At 47.9% G+C, this 23,291-nt stretch overlaps 1 protein-coding gene across 3 annotated transcripts in view; it reads left to right on the top strand.

Annotated features, from left to right (window-relative positions):
- KIF16B (kinesin family member 16B) overlaps positions 1-22,789 on the top strand; it is a 301,307-nt gene extending 278,518 nt beyond the window's left edge. For all 3 annotated transcript variants that reach the window (XM_018056936.1, XM_018056937.1, XM_018056935.1), the window contains one exon: positions 21,605-22,789. In XM_018056936.1, coding sequence (XP_017912425.1) covers positions 21,605-21,763 — 159 coding nt within the window. In that variant the 3' untranslated portion in view covers positions 21,764-22,789. The remainder of the gene's footprint in view (positions 1-21,604) is intronic.

Here is a 23,291-nt window from a genome sequence, read left to right as displayed (position 1 = left end):
GACTGGGATGGGATCCAGGAATCTTAGTCTGCCGTGGAAAGATGAGACTGGTGTGGACGTAGACAGGGAAGAAAAAGCCAGTTCCTAAAGCCATGTTCCTGACTTTGGACCTGAGCCACAGGACAGCGAGGTCCCCGGAGCCCGGTACGCAGATGAGAGGAGGGCTGACATTTGACTACCCTGGAGAGAATGGAGGGAGCAGGGGAGACGGAGGCAGCAAGAACGGTGGCTGGGCTGTTACTGTCTCCAGACAAGGCATGGCTGTGGCCTCAGGGAGGGCGTGGTGGCCGTTGGCGCAGAGGAAAGTGGGCGGATTAGAGAGACACATGAGGGGCGGAGTCAGTGTGGCTCACCACTGCGACGAGTGAGAGCCGAGGGCAGTGATGACGTGAGCGTGGGTGCCCAAGACCCTCAGCATTCATCTGAACCAGACAGTGAGATTCATATATTTACACATATTTGTGTCTTTTGCATTTCTACACACAGTCGATGACACTGAAATAGCGCTTTTTTTTTTTAGCATTTCACTAGCTTGGGATTTGGAGGTCCTAATATGTGCAGTCAGCAGTCATGGGTCAGGGAGAGTAGCGGTCCAGCCGCTGAGGCCAGAGGACCAAGGGAGCTGGTGGAGTGCGTTCCATCCTGCATGTTGATGTTACTGTTCGCACCCAGAGACGGGAAGGACCGCTGTCCCTGCTCAGTGCAGACAGGCACGCATTCTTCTTACTCGGGGGAGGGGCCGCCTTTTCATTCAGCCTGTTGGATGAGGCCCACCCACGTAAGTGAGGACCGTGTGCTCCACCCAGTCTGTTGACTCAGATGTTCATCTCATCCAGAAACAGCCTCGGAAATAGGCCGTGTGTGTTCAAACACACGGAAATAGCGTTTGGAGTAACATGCCAGCCAGCTCCAGGATTCTTGCCTGGAAATCCCATGGACAGGGAAGCCTGGCGTGCTGCAGTCCGTGGAGTTGCAAAAGAGTCAGACGCGACTGAACGACGGAACAACAACAAAGTATCTGGGCGCCTCGTGGCCCAGCAAGTCGGCACATAGGATTAACCGTGACAGAGGCCATTTCTGTCCACCCCAGATACAGCTGCAGTGGCAGTGTTTCCATTTTTGAGGCTTCTGATACTCTTTCACATCAGTCCCAGTGAGAAACCACCCCCCCCCCCCCCCCCCCCCCCGTCCCCAGTAAATCCTTAACATCTGTCCTCTTCCCAGCTTCCACCCTCATTCACAAGGCGTTTGGGGCTTGGCAATCAACGGGGATTCTCCGGCTCTTTCCTCTTGATGGAAGTAGCATCAGATGAAAGGATCGCAGCACAGCCCAATACTGTGGGCTTCAGAGCTGGGCCTGCTCCGCTGTGCAGTTCAGTACGGAACGTTTTTCATTTCCCGGGTCACTTTTAAAAGCAAAATGAAACGAGGCTTGACTGTTACAGAATTAAACCATGGCTGGAGGATTGTTCCTGCTCTCCTCCTAGATACAGCGAGGGACCCCTGTTTGTTTCCTTCTCTATCATGTCTCATGGCCTCTGACGCAGAAGCAGGCATCCCCAGTGACGCGTGGAGCCAGTGGCCTAGCCTCCCTCCTGTCGCCTGCGCCCGGGGGAAGCTGGCCTGCCTTGCTTGGAGACGGCTGTGAGCTCCAGGCCCCTGTTGACCTCACCGTTTACCCTGCAGAATGAAACGCCATTTTCGTCTCTTCTCTCTGCCATCCCTTCTATCTCACACTTGCTGCAGCACAGCAGGGATGCAGAGGGATGGTCTTCTAAACTGAAGCACTTAATTAGCTCCCGGCCCCAGGGGAGTGTCAGAAATGAAGCTAAAGCGGAGAGAATAGCTGTGCTGGATGATGGAAAGAAAACCCGCCTCCTTCTGGGGACACCGAGTTACTAAAATGTTTTTTTTTTTTTTTTATTTTATTTTATTTATTTTTTTAATTTTAAAATCTTTAATTCTTACATGCGTTCCCAAACATGAACCCCCCTCCTACCTCCCTCCCCACAACATCTCTCTGTTAGTGGCCATTTGGAGTCATCAGTTCCACTTGCTCGTTTCTGCCAGAAATACTGCTTTTTCCTTTTCCCCAGTGTACACATTGTCCTGAGTGTAGATAAAGGGGTGTCCCAGTAAAATTCTAGTCCCTTCTTGGGAGCCAGGTTGTCCTTTAGGGCCCCTGATGATGATGGCGTAGCTGCATCACCATCCTGTTAATCCTCACTGGAGGAGGAGACATGCAGTGGATATGCTACTAATTACAAATAAGATAAAGCGGGATCTTGTTCTTGTTCAGTCGCTAAGTCATGTCCTACTGTTCACAACCTTGTGGACTGCAGCATGGGCAGGCTTCTCTGTCCTTAATCCAATAAGATACAGAGATTTAACTGTAGATTATGTGAATATGATTATAGGCATAGTTATATAGGTATAGTAGAGAGGTTATAGCTGAATAGCTAACAGGTGTGTAGAAAGATGTCAGTTTCAGAGATAATCAGTATTGTGTATAGATATGATTCTGTGGTGGTTTAGTCACTAAGTCGTGTCTGACTCTTGTGACCCCAGGGACTGTAGCCTGCCAGGCTCCTCTGTCCATGGGATTCTCCAGGCAAGAATACTGGAGTGGGTTGCCATTTCCTTCTCCAGAGGATCTTCCCGACCCAGGTATCGAACCCAGGTCTCCTGCACTGCATGGAGATTCTTTACCAGCTGAGCTATGAGAGAAGCCCTTATGATTCTATAGATAGAGTTATATAATACAACACGAGGCCACTCTTGTGAAAGCATGAAGCCCAGGAGTCCGTGGAAGGACTGCAGTGTAGCCCAGGCCCGGGGCTCTGTGCCCACAGCCGTCTTGACTTCTCCACCAACCTGTCGCAGTCCATCCTGGCGGGCGGGGACTCACGGGCCCCCCTCATCTGAATGTTTTGCAGTCACTTGATGATAGATTCACTTAGGCTCAGTGCATGAAATCCCATTCGCCTGAGTTCTTATCACCTAAGGTTGCAATAAAACTTGTATTTTAATTCCTTTAAAAAGGACTGTTTAGCCTTAGGAAAGTAATGAGTCGGCTTGCTGTGAAATCAGAAAGTCCTCATCAGAAAACCACATGCTGAAGTCACAGTGCGAGCTCAGGGTGGGGGCAGCAGCTGGGCCAGGGGCAGAGACTGACACGCAATGCCCGGCTCCTGGCGTGGGTACCCCCCATTTGCAGCCCCAGCTGAGATCCCTCATCCCCCCCAGGCCCATCCCATAGCTGATACGTGCTCCTCCCTACCCCGTAGCCCCCAGGTGATGCTGGTCCTGCCCGGCAGGTCCAGCGTGTGCAGGCAGTGTCCCCAGGGCCTCTTAGCTCTTCTCCCCCAGCCTCCTCCAAAGCCGAGGAGGACCTAGCCCGGCTGGGAACCAGAGGGAGGCGAGGTGCTGGAGGGACCCCGCAGGGAGGCTGCACGTCTTTCCATGGGGAGCCTGCCGGCTCCCCCTCCTTTCTGGGGTGATTGGAAGCACAGTGTTTGTGTTTCTCAGCATCCCCAGCAGGACCCAGCCCAGCCGTATGTGCTCGGCTGTGACCTGCTCAGCAACAGCCCCTGTGTGGCTTTTCTCCTTTTTTTTCCCTCCTCGCTTTCCCCACCCCTTTGCTTCCATGCCCAAAGTGTGTCAGTTGCTCAGTCATGTCCGACTCTTTGCCACCCCATGGACTGTAGCCCACCAGGTTCCTCTGTCCATGGGGATTCCCCAGGCCAGAATACTGGAGTAGGGAGCCATGCCCTCCTCCAGGGGATCCTCCCAACCCAGAGATCGATCCCAGGTCTCCTGCATTGCAGGTGGATTCTTTACCAGCTGAGCCACCAGAGAAGCCTCAGGGTCACCCCCAAATAAGTGACCCCAGTCTTTGCTCTCAGAGGCTCTCACGCTGCTTTTATGGGTTGGGCATATACCCTTTCTGACCATTTTGCTGTTCATTCATGTGTGTGTGTGTGTGTGAGAGAGAAAGTGTGTGTGTGTGTGTGTGAGTGAGTGTGTATGTGCGAGCCTGTTGCCCTATTCTGTATGAGCGCAGTCTGTAAAATCAGTGAGTCATGGACGCGCTCACGGAAGCCTGGGTCACGTCCGCCCTGACCCGCATCCTCCTCTGCACCCCCTCAGGTTGTTTCCCCTTCCTGTGCTCCATGTTCTCCTGTTTCTTGGCTTATCCCCTCATTTCAGTGGAGCACACCCCTAGGAGCTTTCTGAGAAAGGACGCACAGGAGGTGCATTTCTAGAGACATGTCTGATGAGGTCGTTCTTCACCCGCCCCTGGCTGGACAGGATATATTAGTTGGAAACCATTTCATTCTGTAGTTTAGGGGGCTTGCTTCACGGTCTTCTGACTCCAGTGCTGGTGGCAGGCGGGTCGAAGCCATCTTGATGCCCAGCCCTCTGTGTCATGAATCTGTGCACCTCTGTCCCCAGAGTTTGGAGTGCTCGGGGGTCTTCTCTGGTGAGCAGCCCCTCCCTTCTCTGGGCCTCTGCCTGCGTGGACTTTATCTCGTGTCCTTCATCTCTGGGAGGTTTTTGTGATTGCTTCCTCTTCTGAGGATTTCCCTTCCTGGAGTCCCACTTGCCTGTATTGAGCCTCCTGGCCTGATTGTCCCCTCACCTCCTCCGCTCTGCTTTCCTTCCCTCCCTCCCTTGGCTGGTCCTTCCCTGCAGGTTTGAGAAACTCTGTGCCACGTGGTCCCTCTCACCCTGTCATCCTTTGCTTTAAAGCTCTGCCGGTTACTTTTGCATCTTTTCATGTTATAAACCTGGAGGCCTTGCTTCCGGAAATTGTTGATTTGTGTATTTCCATGGGTCAGTGTAGTTCCTCTTTGTACATTTCCTTTGCTGTGGCAGCCCAAAAGACAGGATCAGAAATCTTTGTGCTTTTGTTTAAGAGCCACTGTCTCTGTCCTGTCTCCATAAAGTTCTCTGGTCACTATTTATATCAACACTGGCGAATTATCAGTTCTCTCCTACAAACCCCTGCGCAGTCGGCATGAGGCCTTCCTAAAGATGCTTCGGTCCCCTTCGCTCCACTCATTCAGATTTGTCTGCCAAGTGAGTTGTGCTTTTCTTAGATGACAGGTGTTCACCATGTCCTGGGCCCGCAAACCTCGTTTCTTGCCTTTGTGAACTGCATCTTTATTTCAGGATTCTACTGGCTATTTGTTTTCCCTAGACAATCGTTTTCTCTTCCGTACATACCACTTAGGTTTTTCATAGTGGTAATGAATCAGTGTAGTTGCAGCACTTCAAGACAGTATTTTGGGGGAACAAATGGAGAAGAACATCAGTTTGTTCCAGTTCCATACGGTTTTTATCTTTATTGTTTGCTCATGTAAAGCTCTGATCCTTTTCTAGACAGGCTTATTTTTATTCCCAGCAGTTCACTGCAAAGTGTTTACATTTACATCTATAATATTCCAGGCAACCAAAAAAAAAAAAAAAAGACTTTCTCTAATCTATTTTCTAATTGAGATCACCTGTCTCATATTATTTATAAGTGAAATTAAGAAACTGCTATTGAAATCAAGAAAAAATTGCTAATCAGAGATGGAAATGGCAGTAAATGAGGCCATCATCTTTTTCTCAATGGATTTTTTTTTTAGCCAGCTGAGGGATCGAGGTAAGGCTCGTGCTTAAGACGTTGGTGAGTGCTGCGGGCAGTGAGGGGCCCTCTCTGTTCTGTCTCCACAGTCTGGGGTATTTATGCTTCTTGCTGTATGTCGTGATTCCCTTTTCCATTTCCATTTATAGTGCTCATCTTCAGGTTCACAAAATCGCGTTTATTTGCAGTTCCTCATCAGACAGAATCTGGGTATATTCAAGTAATAGCACAGTCCCCATAAACTGACCTTCCTTACTTTGCCAGGCAGTTTCCTCGCGGCAGAGTCCGTGGATGATGTCAGGTTAGGCCCCTGTTTCTTTGATTAAATGGCCCTATTGCTGTCCGCAGGGCTCCTTAACGGGCGAGGTTTCCTTTAGATCTGTAAGCTCGTCTCTTTACCCACATCCTGTGAGTCCCTTTTAACTTGCACTGTACTGCTTGCCCTGCCCTCCAGTTGAAAACAGTCACAGATAAGAAAAGTCATGACAACTGAAAGATTGATGCTTGCGGAGTTTGGGGCTGGTTTGGCATTTCTCCCAGCCAGGCGCCGGTATCCAGGGAAGTGTGTGTGTCTTTGTGCCCTGGGTTGCCAGCATCCTTCACTCTCTTCTGCAGGAGCGCCTCAGGTTATAGGAGCTGTCCAGGACAGTGGTAAAGGTTTCTAAAGTTTGACTTTGAGTTATAAATTGATTTGATAGACTTCATTCTCTATAGTAAATAAGTAAAACCCTTTGAGAGAAAGAAGATCCTCTTAAACCCATGATGTTTTGCTACAAGCTAAGGTCCTAAGGAAAGAACACCCACACCTTTTATTGTCTGAGATCTAATTACCTAATGGCCATCTCTGAGTCAGTCATCTAATTGAGTGTGTCTTTCAGGAAGCACACGGATTCAACGTATATGTATTTTTCATTGAGATGCTTGACTCTGTAGGTGATATCTGTTTGGTAAAGGAATTTGTTTTCATTTCCTTATATGAATTATAGACCTACTCTGTCCTTTTTGAAAATGAGAGATGGTGCATTTAGAGAAGTTTGGTCTGGCTTTTCTCCCCGCCTCCACCTTCCCTGTCATCACCAAACCTCAGTCCCTGTGAAGGGGGTCAGTGGAGCAGATAATCCAGCGTTCCAGCTAATCCTCTCTGTGGGGCAGGGTCACAGGCCCACCACTCGGGGCCACAGTCCTCTTCATACCTGGGACGTGACCGTGGCTCCCCCCTGGGGTGCAAGGCAGCATGTGGACCCTGAGACGTAACTCCCAAGGCAGGAGGATAATTTGCCAGGCAAATAGTCCCTCAGGGATCATCAGGGGCTCCTGGCCCAAAGAACAAAAAAGGAACAGTAGGTCTACTTCCCCCCGAGTCTCCAGAGCTTACCCCCTGGACCTGAATTCACGGACTCAGTGTTACTCAACAGTGGTCCAGTTCAAGGCCATCCAGGGAACATGTGCCATCGATTATACAGAAGGCCTCAGGTCAGACTTGGAAGGGAAGGATCGTCCTGCTCACCCACAGGCACAGCTGGTAGAAAGGGACGAGGTTGTCATTCAGGGTCTCGAAGTGTCTCACTGCACCCTGTTCCTGGGCTGCCCTAGGGGTGGAAGCTTAGGGGTGCCAGTAATTCTCAAGTGTTTTAGGACCAGTTCTTCCCGTGGCTTGTAGCCAGGACATGCCACACAGCAAGTTCAGTCTCTCAGTTACCTTGGTCCCTGGGAGGAGTCCTCCTCTTTCCAGATGTCAGGAACCTCTTTGAAGGCTATGCCGTGCTGGGAGGAGTCATGAGCCTAGAAACAAAAGAATAGGGCTTGGAGTTTGTTTTTTCCCCAGATGGCACTTTACATAATCTCATTATTCAAAATGATCTTTCAGAGGATAGTTAATTTACCTCATAGTTAGATTTTTTTAAGCTTATTTTTTAATATGATTCCCCATATTGAAAAACACGTGAAGTCTTGCTTCTTTTAAAGCAACTCTTGAAATAAAGGGTCTGCCAGTGACTGATACTAGGACACATTCCAGATTCTTGCTGTCCTCTACTTTGCTTTGAAGGGGAAAACATTAAATACTTCCATGCTTTAAGCCCATGTAAAAGGAGAGAGAGTTAACAGATTTGCCCAACAACTTCCAGAGGACCAAACTGTATAGATAATAGTGTCAATGACTTAATATAAGTCTCCTTGTGAATTGGGCCCTGCCCCAGGCGCTTTTACAGACAGTAGCTCATTTAATATTCTGGTCATTAAAAGACAGTCCGGTGAGGAAGCAGAGGAGTTCAGGGACTATCTGTCCCTGTGCGATAATGTCCCCACGCCCAGCGTGGTGGCTGAATGGTAACAGAGGGCCTGAGGCGCTGGCTCACAGGGCAGAGTCGGACTGCAGCTGCGTGTGAGCCCACCGGCCACGCTGTGTCTCCAGGGCTCTCTTCCAGCCTCACCTCTGTGCTGAGGGGGTCCAGTTGCTCTGCATCTGTCCTTAGCCGGTTACCGATCTCTTACAGAGAGACCCAGTAAACAGAAGTCAGAGAACCAGAGTGAGCCCTGGGTGCAGGGCTCCTCCCAGCGTCCTGGCATAGTTTGCTTTCATCAAACAAAGTTGAGAGTGTGGCCCGTGAGACTCCGTGACTCCTGGCTCACAGGTGCACCAAACACTTGACTCCTCTCTTCCGCTCTGGAAGCCGAAAAGAGGGGACTGCTGTTGACTTGTGCTCTGGAAAAAGGCTCAACAAGCTTCTCAGTTCAAGCAGACCTTGGCTTTCTCATGTGGCCAGTTTGTTTGTGGGGTTTCACCCTGACCTTGCTGCTCGACCTGGCTGGGTGGTCAGGATCATTGAAGCTACTTAATACCCCAAGCCAAAATGTCAACCAATAAAAATTGCATATCACATGGACTTGAAAGGCACATCCCTTATAAAATTTTTAAAGCTTGCTAGATTTTACTAAAATATGTGAACCAGACTGAGTATATTAAATTTATGAGTCCGACTGATGCAGTACCACAATAATTCAATACAATATGCTTATGTCATTAAACTCATAAAGAAGATTCTCTGAATAGCTGTAATGAATAGTTCGGATTCTGTAATCACAGACTAACATTTTCACCCTGATGAATTTTAAGTGGGAGCTCTCAGAATTCTATTTAACATCAAGAAATAAATGCCATATTTCAAATGATGACTACTTATTCTAAGTATTTACTTTAAAACCTAGGGTAGAAAGAAGTACCTGCAAAGACAGAATTATTCATTAGAAATACGGAAAGGGTTGGAAGAGGTTGGCGTGAAGTAGAATAGGATTGTAATTTATGGCTAGTCATAAATCATAAACAGAAAACAAAGAAACTTCTTCTGTTCGGGTTTGACGAATACCATTTATTCCCTCACCTCTTCCTTTTCCCAAATATGTGTATTTTGGTAATCTCAAAGTGAGTGCTTTAAGGAGACTGCCGTCTTGTTGCCTGTGGGGCTGTGATTCTGGAGCGTGGGCAGCGCTCCGTCGGGTGCTTCACCGTCTCCATGTGTCACGGTTAGGGCAGGGCATGTGTATGTGGCGGCGTGTGGATCATGGCTGCACTGAGGACTGGGCTCAGCCAGAGCGCCAGAACCTGCAAGGTGACCTCTTCACTCTCAGCATTACCTCCAGGCCACTCTCCAGGTTAAAGCAAGTCACAGGACTTGTCCTGGCAGGACCCTATGGTTCAGAGAGAAGAGCATTTGGCAGGATACATGCTGGACCCCTGGGCTAAGGCCTGGTTGAGAACCGATCTGGTGGGCAGTGCAGAAGTTCCCCCCCCCATGCTACATAGAGCGCAGCCCAGTCCTGCTGGACCACTGGCCATGCCCCAAGCTCTGCGACCCCACTGTGAGGCTCTGTACCCACTCTGCCCTCTGCCTGGAACAGGCTTCCTTCAGAATCTTTCTCCAGTGTCTTCACAGGCTTGATTCTTACCCTCAGGTCTTGGCATAATGTCTCCACTCCCCAGGGCTGCCTCTCCTAGGCGCTCCAGAAGTATCTCATTCCTTTTTTTTTTTTGGAGCCATATTTTAATTCCTGCTTTCCTAGTCCAATCTCCCTGAAAAGCCTGCATGTTACTCAGGATGGACATGAAGCTTGTCTTTTACTGAATCCCCAGCAGCACTGCCAGGAGGAAAGCTCTCAATTAAATATTTGTTTGTTGGGTTCATGAATGGGGTCTGAAGAGAGAGGGATCAACAGAGAATAAACCTTGATTTAGTCCTTAAGGGATGAACAGGATTTAGATGATGGAAGCACAGCACCAGGAAGAAGGACTCTGAACCATGAGGAGATGGCATGGGCAGCCAGGTGCCCTAGGAGGGCAGGCTCTGTGTCTGTCAACACCCACGTGCCCACTGCCCATGTCACTTCGTGGGGAGCAGGTGTGCAGTACCTGTGCAGTCGTTGAGTAAGCTGCTTGTCAAAAACTGTCCTAATTTTATCAGAGCATGGAGGACATTCGGAGACGTGTCAGGAAAGGAACCCAGCATGGTTGATCAATGGAGACAAATTTTAGGATTCCTAAAATAGCCAGAGAGAGGTGTTCAGAGTAGAATGTATGGGAGTTTAAAACTGGGAAGACTTGACTGTGAATAACATCAACCTGCCTGGCTTGGTTCATAACACGTGGCCAGTGGTGACCAGACCTCTCTGGGGTCTGGAAATATCCCAGTGTGTCTCCATCTAGGTCAGATTCATCTTCAGAGCCCATCATTCAATGATTAATTCTCCAAGTACTGCAAGGTAAATGAGACCTCTAAGTCAACTGGACTGAGAGTTATCTTTAAGCTGCCACCATGGCTAATGAGTTCTGGAAATGAGGAATGCCACTGAACTGCCTTCTCTGTTAATATGTCATGGTGGAAAGGTGGCTCAAGCCCTTTTACATTTTTAAAGAACATTTCAATTTTAATAATTTCAATAACTTTAAATTAAATTATGGATTGGTGTTAAAATTTTGTAAAATGAAAAGAGCTCCACAACAATGAGATGGCCAGGAAATCATTCAGATGACGCAGCTGGGGTGAAATATCACCCGTGAAATAAGCAGTAGGCTGCAGTTATAGCCGTGAGCCCTATTAAAGCGGAAACTTTTTAATAACATAAAATGGTCATGATTTTATCCCTCCATTAATTAAAATAGAAGGAAGGAAGCCAAAAGATAAAAAAAAAGGTAAAGTCTTTCAAATGCTTCTGAGGCCCTATTCTCGTTCCCACATCTTATACGCACACATACATATTCACACACCCACACATGCGTGTGTGGCGGCTGATTGAAAGTCAGGGTAAATTCTGAGCCTACACAAGCAGGGAGGGGACAGCCCCAGAGAAAGGGGCTGCATGCACATTTACATTTATACCTTAACATTACGGGCTTAAAGGATTCGCCTTGAGAATTTCGAGGACTTTCTCACGAATTTGAAGAGCCAGTCATTTTGTCTCTTACAGTCGTTGCCCTTGTCTGAGTCCCTGTCTCCTGAGATCTCAATCTTCTTATGTGGAAACAGAAGATGCAGACACCTGTCCTCCTCCTCCTTAGACTGTCTCAGGGGTCATAGGAGCTCCTGAGCCCAGAAAGGCTTCGCACAAATACCTGCAGACCCGACAGCCAGGTTCAAGGCCCCCAGGATTCTCCTTCAGACCCTGCCCTTCCCCAGGCTGAGCCCTCCACACGCTGGCCATGCTCCGTGTTCACATCCTTCACTGAGCCTGGGTACCACACACCTTCCCTCCTTTCCCTGTTCTCAGACTTGCCCTTCCTTCCAGATTCCAGACCTGAAAGGGGAATGGCCTCGAGATGGGAGTGGCATCACCATGTAATGTCCCTCTGACTCCCAAGATTTTGCCTGAGTGAGCTGTAGAGCATGAGGTCCTCCCTTTGAACAGACTAGCGTTTCATCCAGAAGCTCCGGAGTTGAGAGGAAAAACCCAGCAGAAGCTACTTCAAGTCCAGCTTCTGCCCAGCTTATTCCAGGAACTTAAGTACTTTTCCTTTTAGCCAGAGCTGACACTGAAATCATATTACAGGTCACACATGAATCATGTTAATATAATGACCTTCATCAAAAGTGTATAAAGTGAAGTAGCAGGTAGCAGCACATTATATTTCATTTTCCCCCCTTAATGCAGTGTATTGATTGAGGTAGCAGGCTAAAGCTCTAAGATGATCGACTAAGTTCTTGCTGAATTGCCCTGTATTGCTGTAGGAAGTGTGTTTCGCCTTTTAGAACTCATTAACACAGCCAACAGACCACATTAGCCTGTGTTTTTTGGTTCAAAAGATTAATAATGTTTAGTGGTTGACTTTTGAAATGGTGTTGAATTTTAAAGATTGGCCCTGTGTGTATCTGGGTTTGGAGCGGGAGTCTTCCAGCTGAATGCTTGGCTGGGAATGGACCTCACGCATGGGCTGACCCATCTGAGACGGTATGTGTGAAAGCCTCCCAGGACAGACTTTGTCCTAAGAGAGGCACCCTGGGCAGATGCCCTGAGCCCACTGCAGGCCCCCACCCCCAGAACTGGGTGTGTTGTAAGTGGGAGGTTTCCTCTTATTCTTGACGGGCACCTGCCGACACCCCAGGGGTGTTGATGGCAAACAGTAGGGAACAACTTTGGTCCTGGTGAGCAAGCGGGCTTGGGAATGGACAGACCAAGAGCTCTTCTGCTTCCGCCCCGGGTTTCTTATACAAACTCTTGAAATGCTCCACGGCACCAGCTCTGCAGTCTGGGAGAGGCTTGCCCCAGAGGACCCTACATCCCTGCAGGCTCCACGTGGTATCTTGATGAGCTCTTTAGCTACAGGAGCCCATCCCAGAAGAGGAAGACGAAGAGCCCACCAGCCCTCTGCCCTGAGTCAGCCGGATGACCCATCCTCAAAGAATGGAGATGTATTTTTTCAGAAGGGAATCTGAATGTCATCTGGGAAGGGGAGCAGAAGAAGGGTGGTAGAGAAACGACCAGTGCCCAGCAAGGCACTGTGAGGAAGGTCTGGGAATGTGAGCAGAGGTGCGTAGACTCCGTGTAGAAAAGCAGAGCATCACAGCAAGGAGGCCTCTGCCCCAGGTTTGCGGGGAGCATTCACTCTAGACAACCCTGCGCCTTGTCCCCGCGAGAGTGCCGTCAGGCCAGACGGTGAGACACCCAGTGCCATCAGCCCGGCCCAGTGAGACGGCGGCGCCCGGAGAGGAGGGTCAGCCCGAGAAGAGGGGGCTGCGGACGGCGCCCGGGGACTGAGACCAGTCTCTGGACTCGGGAGAGCTGGGCGTGAGTCCTCACACCCCACGCTGTCACCTTTAGGACGGCACTTAGGCCTCCTGGACTGCGTTTTTTTTTTTCTCTGATAAGATGGAGATAGTAATAGTCCCTGTCTCATACACTGTTGTGATCTTTAAATGAAATAGACCAGTACACGTTCTCACTGTGCCTGGAGCATTGCAGGCTGTTGATCAATGGCTCTCTCTGTGAGAGGACCGAGGTGATTGCTGGCTGGCCTGGTGTGTGCGCGTGGGGGGCGTTCCCAAGGCGCTCATGGGTGTCGGCAAGTACAAGTTAAAGGACAGAAAGAACCCCTTTGGAGAGAAGGTGTCAGGACCCTGGTGCACGGTGTCTTTGGCAATCTGTGTGCCCCTCATCCTTCTGCTGATCTCTGGTCCTCCTCTTCTGAAAGCTCATGGTCCCTTACAGGATTTTGTTTTTGTTCTGGGGGGAGGGGCCAGTTTGTTTGGAGCAGACCCACGGGGGCCCATGTCTCCCAGTGACTTCTGCCTCCCCCCACCCCGCTCAAGGCGCATGTGCAGATTGACTTAAAAAATACATACATAGATACATACATATATATATATGCCCACAACCTGTAGAAGAAAGACAGTTTCTGCAATCAAGGTGCTATGCATCAGTACTGAAGTATGCCATAAAGATTTGTCATCTAAATTTGATTTTCCAAAAGCATTGATAAGAAAACACCTTATATTACAGTGTAGGTCCAAGCAGCTAAAGGAAACCTAGATAAATGTCTAACATATCTATTGTTTTTAAACCTTTTTTTGCCAACTTTGAAAGCAGCTCATGGTCCTCCTGAAGAAGGCAATGGCACCCCACTCCAGTGTTCTTGCCTGGAGAATCCCAGGGACGGGGGAGCTTGGTGGGCTGCCGTCTATGGTGTTGCACAGAGTCAGACATGACTGAAGCGACTTAGCAGCAGCAGCAGCAACAGCATGGTCCTCCATCCCCAGCGTGGCATGTGGTTTTCCCTCTCTCCCTCTTCTTCTCTCCGCCCCCACCTCTGATCCCACCCCATCCCTTCTCCCCATCCCCTAGCTGGCTCCTTGCCTCTCATTGGGCTCCTTCTCCTCTCAGTCCCTCCCATCTCCTCGGTTGCTCGCTCTCAAGACATCCCCAGACCCCCTCTTGCTCTGCGTTCCATGTCCTGATTTGCAGTCTTACTGAAAGAAGATTGGGTTTCATCTGACTTTCCCAGGCAGGGCTGGAATGTCTCCCAACCATGGCAGGTACAGCCACCATTCTCAGCAGCCCTGATCTGGGGTGTTTCGCAGAGCAGAGACTTGGATGTGACCTCCCCCTACCCTGCCACCAGGGCAGCCAGGTGTCCTGCGGGCCTTCTGTGATCCCTAACAGCTGCTGAAGCTGAAGCTCCAGTACTTTGGCTACCTGATATGCAGAGCTGACTCATTGGAAAAGACCCTGATGCTGGGAAAGATTGAGTGCACTGGGAAAAAGGGGTGACGGAGGATGAGATGGTTGGATAGCATCACCAACTCAATGGACATGAGTTTGAGCAAGTTCAGGGAGATAATGGAGGACAGGGAAGCCTGGTGTGCTGCAGTCCATGGGGTTGCAGAGAGCTGAACATGCCTTAGCAACTGAACAACAACAGTGGCTGCAGAGATTGAAATTTGTCTGCTTTTCTGATTCTCATGGAGAAGAAGCCATGTGACTGAAACAGAAATTGGATATTGGATTTCACAGATCCTTCTCCGACTTTGCCCTCTGATCCTGATAAGTGCATAAACTCTCGGAGTCCTTGAGTTTTGTAAAAAGTAAACTGCCCTGGGGAGGTGGCTCAGTTCCTGGACTTACTTTCACACACCAGGGAGGGTAGGGGTGTCTGTGGACTCCACATTAGAGAGAGAGCTTTGACAGGAGGCACTTTAATTTTCTCCCTTTGGCCACAGGTGCTGCGGAAAATACTAGGAGCACAGACAGCAGAATTTATTAATATGAATGTGTGTACTTAAGTATGTGTTTTATATATAATTAGGATGTATATTGACATACATGCAGTAGCAGGGTTCTAGTACATTAGACTGAGGCCTCAAGCCCTAAGGGAACGCTTCTTTATTGCAGGAATAGTAATAAACTTGATTCACCCGACACCGTTACACAGAAGTCGATTTCCTTACTGAAGAAGCTCAGACAAAAGAACCAAACCCATGGCCCCTCCTCAGTAAGTGGGTGGGTATGGGCACGTGGAATACTACGCAGCAGTGAAAACGACCAGGCCACGGTGCACGCACCCAGGAGCACAAATCTCACAGGCGTCACGTTAAGCAGTGGAAACCAGATGCAGAGGAGTGCACCCTGTGGGATCCCGTTGGTTTCAATTTCAAAACCTGGCAAAACTGATTGCTGGCACAGGAAGCTGGAGTGGCCGCTACCCTGGAGGACGTAGTATGGGAGGGCTGCTGGGGCTCTGAAAGTGCTGTAATGCTTTTAGCCCAGTGCTCAGCACACCAGCGCATTGACTTTTTGAAAACTCATTAAGCTGTGCATTCATGATGGATGCTGTTTTCTCTCTGTAGGTTTCAACTTTTAAAAATGAACTCATCAATATTAGTCATCAAGGTTGCTTGGAAGCGCTTTCCCCCAGCCCAGCAGTGGGCCCAGGACAGTGGGGAATTACAGAGAATGAGATGCTGTCTGTGACCCCAGGCACTTTCCACAATTTTAGTTCTTTCTTGTGTCCCCTGCCCCAGCCCTGGTCCTTTGGGTTCGTCACTCACCATAAAGAACTTGCTCAGCCCACTGCAAGCCTGTGGCTCTGGACACAGGCAACCAAGGCCACGCGTCACCTCTTCACTTCGGAGCACCCCGAAGTCTCTGCAAAGAACACTTCCTACTCTCACAGCCTTTCTTTGACCAAGGAAGCGGTCTAGGAAGAGGGTGCCAAGGCCACCCGATTCTGCTGAGCAGAGACTCATTGCAGAGAAAAAGCTCTTCCATAATGTTTAGAATCAGTTGGATCAGATCCCTCTCTCTGGAGGTTTCATGGAGGCGTGCTGATGCGTTCATTTTAAGGAAAGCCATCGCTGGTGACTGCTTCCTTGCTCGCTCTTATGGGGCTTCCCCAGGCAGGGAAGGGGGATCTCCAGGACCCTCTCTTTTCACTTTATTTCTGGCTTTTACTATTACTTCTCTTTTCATCATCCCTTCAGGCTTTCTTGGCCCTTTAAAGGGCCCCTGCTTCATGAACTGATGATGACACATGTTGATAACGTCATCTGTTCCCGTCCATCTGGTCAGAAAGCGTTTGAAAGGCAGGCAGCGTGGACATTAGTCTGCGCTCGAGCATGGCCATGGGGCGTGGGCTGCAGGGAGCTGCTGAGGTGACGGCCCGGGTCCTGCTTCACCCCATGGAGGGGGTGCAGTCACAGCTCACCCGCAGGGCAACCCCAGTCCCCCTCGTGCCAGATAGGTATTTCCCAGTAACCGTATTTGTTGGACCTCGGGTCCCTCTAGGTCAATGTTCCCAGCTTTTCTGCCCCCAGAGAAATCAAAGCATGTTTTATTCTGCTTCTTTGATGCAAATAAGTCCTGGAGCAAGGTGTCCATTTTCTAGCAATTGGTTTTGACACCTTCTTATCTTGACCTGCTTTTTGTTTAGAGAGACTTTCTTGAGCGACTACCATGAGATCAGGAAATTAAGAATATTGAACACGGGAAACAGTCTGAGTTAAAAATCCTTGCTTTCAAGTCTCCTCTCTGGATTACTAGCCTTGCTCACTGGATAATGGGTGTTACAATAATTAAAAAAAAAACAACAAGAAGAGGTAGGTGGAGGCAGAGTATGAAGATAACCCGCAGGTGGGTGACGCAGGACCCCTTTGAGTATGGTCCGAACATCTGTCACCCTGCTTTGGTGCTGGTTTCACAGACGTCTCCATGTGTCAGCACTCTGCAGGCCCTGCCTTGGAAGAGTACTCAGCCACTGGGCATCAGTTCAGTCAGTTAAGTTCAGTCGCTCAGTCGTGTCCGACTCTTTGCGACCCCATGAATCGCAGCACACCAGGCCTCCCTGTTCATCACCAGCTCCTGGAGTTCACTCAGACTCACATCCATCGAGTCAGTGATGCCATCCAGCCATCTCATCCTCTGTCATTCTCTTCTCCTCCTGCCTTCAATCTTTCCCAGCATCAGAGTCTTTTCCAATGAGTCATCTCTTCGCATGAAGTGGTCAAAGTACTGGAGTTTCAGCTTTAGCATCCTTCCTTCCAAAGAAATCCCAGGGCTGATCTCCTTCAGAATGGACTGGTTGGATCTCCTTGCAGTCCAAGGGACTCTCAAGAGTCTTCTCCAACACCACAGTTCAAAAGCATCAATTCTTCGGCGCTCAGCTTTCTTCACAGTCCAACTCTCACATCCATACATGACCACAGGAAAAACCATGGCCTTGACTAGACGGACCTTTGTTGGCAAAGTGATGTCTCTGCTTTTCAATATACTATCTAGGTTGGTCATAACTTTTCTTCCAAGGAGTAAGCATCTTTTAATTTCCTGGCTGCAGTCACCATCTGCAGTGATTTTGGAGCCCAAAAAAATAAAGTCTGACACTGTTTCCACTGTTTCCCCATCTATTTCCCATGAAGTGATGGGACTGGATGCCATGATCTTCATTTTCTGAATGTTGAGTTGTAAGCCAACTTTTTCACTCTCGTCTTTCACTTTCATCAAGAGGCTTTTTAGTTCCTCTTCACTTTCTGCCATAAGGGTGGTGTCATCTGCATATCTGAGCTTATTAATATTTCTCCCGGCAGTCTTGACTCCAGCTTGTGTTTCTTCCAGTCCAGCGTTTCTCATGATGTACTCGGCATATAAGTTAAATAAGCAGGGTGATAATATACAGCCTTGATGTACTCCTTTTCCTATTTGAAACCAGTCTGTTGTTCCATGTCCAGTTCTAACTGTTGCTTCCTGACCTGCATACAGATTTCTCAAGAGGCAGGTTAGGTGGTCTGGTATTCCCATCTCTCTCTGAATTTTCCACAGTTGATTGTGATCCACACAGTCAAAGGCTTTGGCATAGTCAAGAAAGCAGAAATAGATGTTTTTCTGGAACTCTCTTGCTTTTTCCATGATCCAGCAGATGTTGGCAATTTGATCTCTGGTTCCTCTGCCTTTTCTAAAACCAGCTTGAACATCAGGGAGTTCACGGTTCATGTATTGCTCTAGCCTGGCTTGGAGAATTTTGAGCATTACTTTACTAGCATGTGAGATGAGTGCAATTGTGTGGTAGTTTGAGCATTCTTTGGCATTGCCTTTCTTTGGGATTGGAGTGAAAACTGACCTTTTCCACTCCTGTGGCCACTCCTGAGTTTTCCAAATTTGCTGGCATATTGAGTGCATCACTTTCACCGCAGCATCTTTCAGGATTTGAAATAGCTCAACTGGAATTCCATCACCTCCACTAGCTTTGTTTGTAGTGATACTTTCTAAGGCCCACTTGACTTCACATTCCAGGATGTCTGGCTCTAGATGAATGATCACACCATCGTGATTATCTGGGTCGTGAAGATCTTTTTTGTACAGTTCTTCTGTGTATTCTTGCCACCTCTTCTTAATATCTTCTGCTTCTGTTATGTCCAGACCATTTCTGTCCTTTATCGAGCCCATCGTTGCATGAAATGTTCTCTTGGTACCTCTGATTTTCTTGAGATCTCTAATCTTTCCCATTCTGTTGTTTTCCTCTATTTCTTTGCACTGATCGCTGAAGAAGGCTTTCTTATCTCTTCTTGCTACTCTTTGGAACTCTGCATTCAGGTGCTTATATCTTTCCTTTTCTCCTTTGCTTTTCGCTTCTCTTCTTTTCACAGTTATTTGTAAGGCCTCCCCAGACAGCCATTTTGCTTTTTTGCATTTCTTTTCCATGGGAATGGTCTTGATCCCTGTCTCCTGTACAGTGTCACAAACCTCATTCCATAGTTCATCAGGCATTCTGTCTATCAGATCTAGTACCTTAAATCTATTTCTCACTTCCACTGTATAATAATAAGGGATTTGATTTAGGTCATACCTGAACGGTCTAGCGGTTTTCTCTACTTTCTTCAATTTCACTCTGAATTTGGTAATAAGGAGTTCATGATCTGAGCCACAGTCAGCTCCTGCTCTTGTTTTTGTTGACTGTATAGAGCTTCTCCATATTTGGCTGCAAAGAATATAATCAGTCTGATTTCGGTGTTGACCATCTGGTGATGTCCATGTGTAGAGTCTTCTTTTGTGTTGTTGGAAGAGGGTGTTTGCTATGACCAGTGCATTTTCTTGGCAAAACTCTATTAGTCTTTGCCCTGCTTCATTCCGCATTCCAAGGCCAAATTTGCCTGTTACTCCAGGTGTTTCTTGACTTCCTACTTTTGCATTCCAGTCCCCTATAATGAAAAGGACATCTTTTTTGGGTGTTAGTTCTAAAAGATCTTGTAGGTCTTCATAAAACCGTTCAGCTTTTTCAGCGTTACTGGTTGGGGCATAGACTTGGATAACTGTGATATTGAATGGTTTGCCTTGGAGACGAACAGAGATCATTCTGTTGTTTTTGAGATTGCATCCAAGTACTACATTTCAGACTCTTTTGTTGACCATGATGGCTACTCCATTTCTTCTGAGAGATTCCTGCCTGCAGTAGTAGATATAATGGTCATCTGAGTTAAATTCACCCATTCCAGTCCATTTTAGTTCGCTGATTCCTAGAATTTGATGTTCAGTCTGGCCATCTCTTGTTTGACCACTTCCAATTTGCCTTGATTCATAGACCTGACATTCCAGGTTCCTATGTAATATTGCTCTTTACAGCATCGGACCTTGCTTCTGTCACCAGTCACATCCACAGCTGGGTATTGTTTTTGCTTTGGCTCCATCCCTTCATTCTTTCTGGAGTTATTTCTCCACTGATCTCCAGTAGCGTGTTGGGCACCTACTGACCTGGGGAGTTCCTCTTTCAGTATCCTATCATTTTGCCTTTTCATACTGTTCATGGGTTTCCCAAGACAAGAATGCTGAAGTGGTTTTTCATTGCCTTCTCCAGTGGACCACATTGTGTCAGACCTCTCCACCATGACCTGCCTGTCTTGGGTTGCCCTGCGGGCATGGCTTGGTTTCATTGAGTTAAACAAAGCTGTGGTCCTAGTGTGATTAGATTGACTAGTTTTCTGTGAGTATGGTTTCAGTGTGTCTGCCCTCTGATGCCCTCTTGCAACACCTACCATCTTACTTGGGTTTCTCTTACTTGCACGTGGGGTATCTCTTCACTGCTGCTCCAGCAAAGCGCAGCCGCTGCTCCTTACCTTGGACGAAGGGTATCTCCTCACTGCTGCCCTTCCTGACCTTCCACGAGGGATAGCTCCTCTAGGCCCTCCTGCGCCTGCGCAGCCACCGCTCCTTGGACGTGGGGTTGCTCCAGTTACACATCCATAAAACACAAAGAGTTAGGTGTTCGATTTTTAGAAACTATAACTTACCGTACTAGTGTTAATTATTAGTAGTCCCTGTTACTGCTTTTAAGAAAGCAGCTAACAGATTTTCCTTGAGCAGAATTTCTTCTTTCAGAGGTAAATTTGAGGTGGATTATTCATTCAGCCAGCTGAGTTTGGCTTCTTCGCCCAGGCCACAGGTTCATTATCCGTGTCACTAGTGACATTTGGGGTAAATAATTCTTTGCACAGAGGTTTGTGGGATGTTGAGCATTGTAGGATGTTAGCTGCACCCCTGGCCTTCTCCTGTTAGATGCATGCCCACCCCCTGCACCCCATTTTCAGTTATAGGTAGCCTTTGCTGTACCGGAACTGTATTAAATATTTCTGCAGGTTCTCTTTTCCATTAACACGTCTTGCTGGTGCCCATGTCTGATTTCAGCCCCAGCATCTTGGGTCTTGGACTCAGAGCAGCTTTACGAGTTTGGTGCCAGAAGAGCCGGCCAGTGCTGCCACAGACGTGTGCAAAGGTTGGGGTTGGGGTGAGCACGGGGTTCAGAGCAGTTAATCTCAGCAAGAGCTTCCTTTGCTGGGTGGTCTGTAAATGTTCGTGTTTGCAGTGGACCCTCTCGCCCGCAGTGTTTGTTTTCCTTTAGTGTATAAGAAGGCTGCAGAGCACAGAGGGCCCGTGCTGCTTGACACATTATTGACTAAGGACATCTTAGTGCCAGAGACGTTAGTTTCTGCAGAAATCCCCCGGTCAATAAGAGTGAAAATGTGCATTTAGCATCGTGCAGACCATTAGCAGTTTTGTTTTCCTTCCTCTTAGTGGCCTTTCTGTTAGTGAGTTGGGTGGGGGGACATGAATCCGCAGGCTGCAGTCCATAGTGTTGGAAAGAGCTGGACACAACTGGAGTGACTTAGCACATGTGACTTGACTGAAAAAGCCAGGTATTAACTACCAGCACTGTGCTGGAAAGCAGACCCCACCCCCAGCGCCTGCTGCCCAGCGTTCCCCGGGTTTGTCTGCAGACAGCATGTCCTGTGCATCAGAACCAAGAGGTGTCACTCGCATGCTGGATGCCGTGGCTGCTCCCCAGGTGGGTCCGATGTGGGGAAGGCAGCAGAGGAGGGTCCCTGCGCTGTTTCTACTGGCAGTGGCAGCCCCTCCACGCCAGGAGGGGCGTCGTTTCTGGGCGTTCCTCCCCGCTGCCTCCTCCCTGCCTGTGTCTTGACCATGTCTTTGCCTCTTGTCTCTTCCCAGCGGTACCTCAGGGACTTTTTCAGCGTGATGCTCCAGTCGGCCACGTCCCCGCTGCACATCGAGAAGGTGGGGCTGACGCTGTCCAAACACACCGTGTGCGAGTTCTCGCCATTCTTCAAGAAGGGTGTCTTCGACTACAGCAGCCACGGGACAGGGTAGGACTGGAGATGGAACCTCGCCACACAGTGCCTTCTCATCCGAGCAGCCCCCGACCAGGGGCCTGGACCCCTCACCGCCTCCTCCGAGTGCCTGAGCAGAGCCAGGGCCATGCTGGCCACGGTGACATTGAGTGGTGGCTGTCCCTGCCCGTCTCGGCTGAATGTGGCCTTCTCATTGTGTGGAGAGTCTGTCCTGGAGGCTCCGTCACCCTGGGCCCCTGGAGCTGAGCCAGCCCGGGGCTTCCCTGATGGGTGGCTGGTCAGACCTCCCCAATGACTTTCATCTGGTTTCCCCTTTTACCAGAATACTCTTTATTTTTTTTAATATCCCTTCCATGTGGCTGGCTGTATCCCAAGAAAAGCATTTTAAATTATTTCATTGTATTTTCCGTTTTCCCCATTTGAGGCTGAACTTTTTTATAATCCCTAAGCACCGATGTTTACACAGAATTTCACATTCTGCAAAGGGGATTTTCAGTCCAATCACGACTGGAGTCTTCCATGCTTGACACATTGGATGTAGGTTACAACAGCTTCTATAAATCCATTGAAATAGGATATTTGTTCAATCTTGAATATTCAAGAAGTTTTTACCAAATGGCTGTCCTGCACGTTGAAGCTTTCTCTGCTAAGCACAAAATGAGCGCCTCATTGAATGCATATTTTTAAACATTTTGTTCACATTTTTGTTACTGAATCTACTGGATCTTAAGCTGCAAGACTAGAATTTACTGTAGTTTATTAACGATCTCTTAAATCACTCAGGACTTAATGTAGCATTGTACATCCACGTACAAGCAAAACTGCTTTGTTTTACTAAAGAGAAAAATATGAGAAGAAAAAAGATATATATGGTATATATTGAAATGTATATAATTCTACCTATAAATTTATATGTGTACACACTCCTGTATGATAGTTACATCAAAATATATAATTATTCACATGAAATTTATTAAAGGTATTTGCTTTTTCAAGATTTAAGTGGAGCTGCTATCAATATTAAATGAAGTTATGGAATCCACCCTATAGCTTAGTTTATTTTAAGCTTGTGACATGATCATTCCTCCTGGTCTGTTTAAAAATTTATCTAATGTGCTTGGAAAGATACACAGTGTATAATTTAGCATTTGTTTTGTAGAAGATGTGCTTATAGTAATGATTGAAGTCACAAATGAATGGGTAACAAAACAGGCCTGCATTCGGTCTTTCGGAAGATTCCTGTGCAGCAGAGCTCTCCAGCCTGAAAAATGTATATTCAGAGATGCAATTATCCTGATAAGGGGGAAAATTATTATTGTACTAATTAGATATCACAGCTTAGCATGAAAAAAAAAAAGGGTTGTTTTTTTTTTTTTTTTTAATTGCCACAGGAAGACTTCGTATTGAGTACTGTTGTGATTACAGGCAGAGGTTAGGGGTAATTACTGCTAGGAAATTTAAACCTAGAGATTAAAGGATAAAAACTGAGAGATGATATCAGGTTGGCCAAAAACTTCATTTGGATTTTTATGTACAGTGTCCCCTTT

Source organism: Capra hircus, chromosome 13, assembly GCF_001704415.2.
Source record: "Capra hircus breed San Clemente chromosome 13, ASM170441v1, whole genome shotgun sequence".
Lineage (NCBI taxonomy): Eukaryota > Metazoa > Chordata > Mammalia > Artiodactyla > Bovidae > Capra > Capra hircus.
Note: the sequence above shows the minus strand (reverse complement) of the source record. Positions and strands in the feature narration are given on the sequence as shown.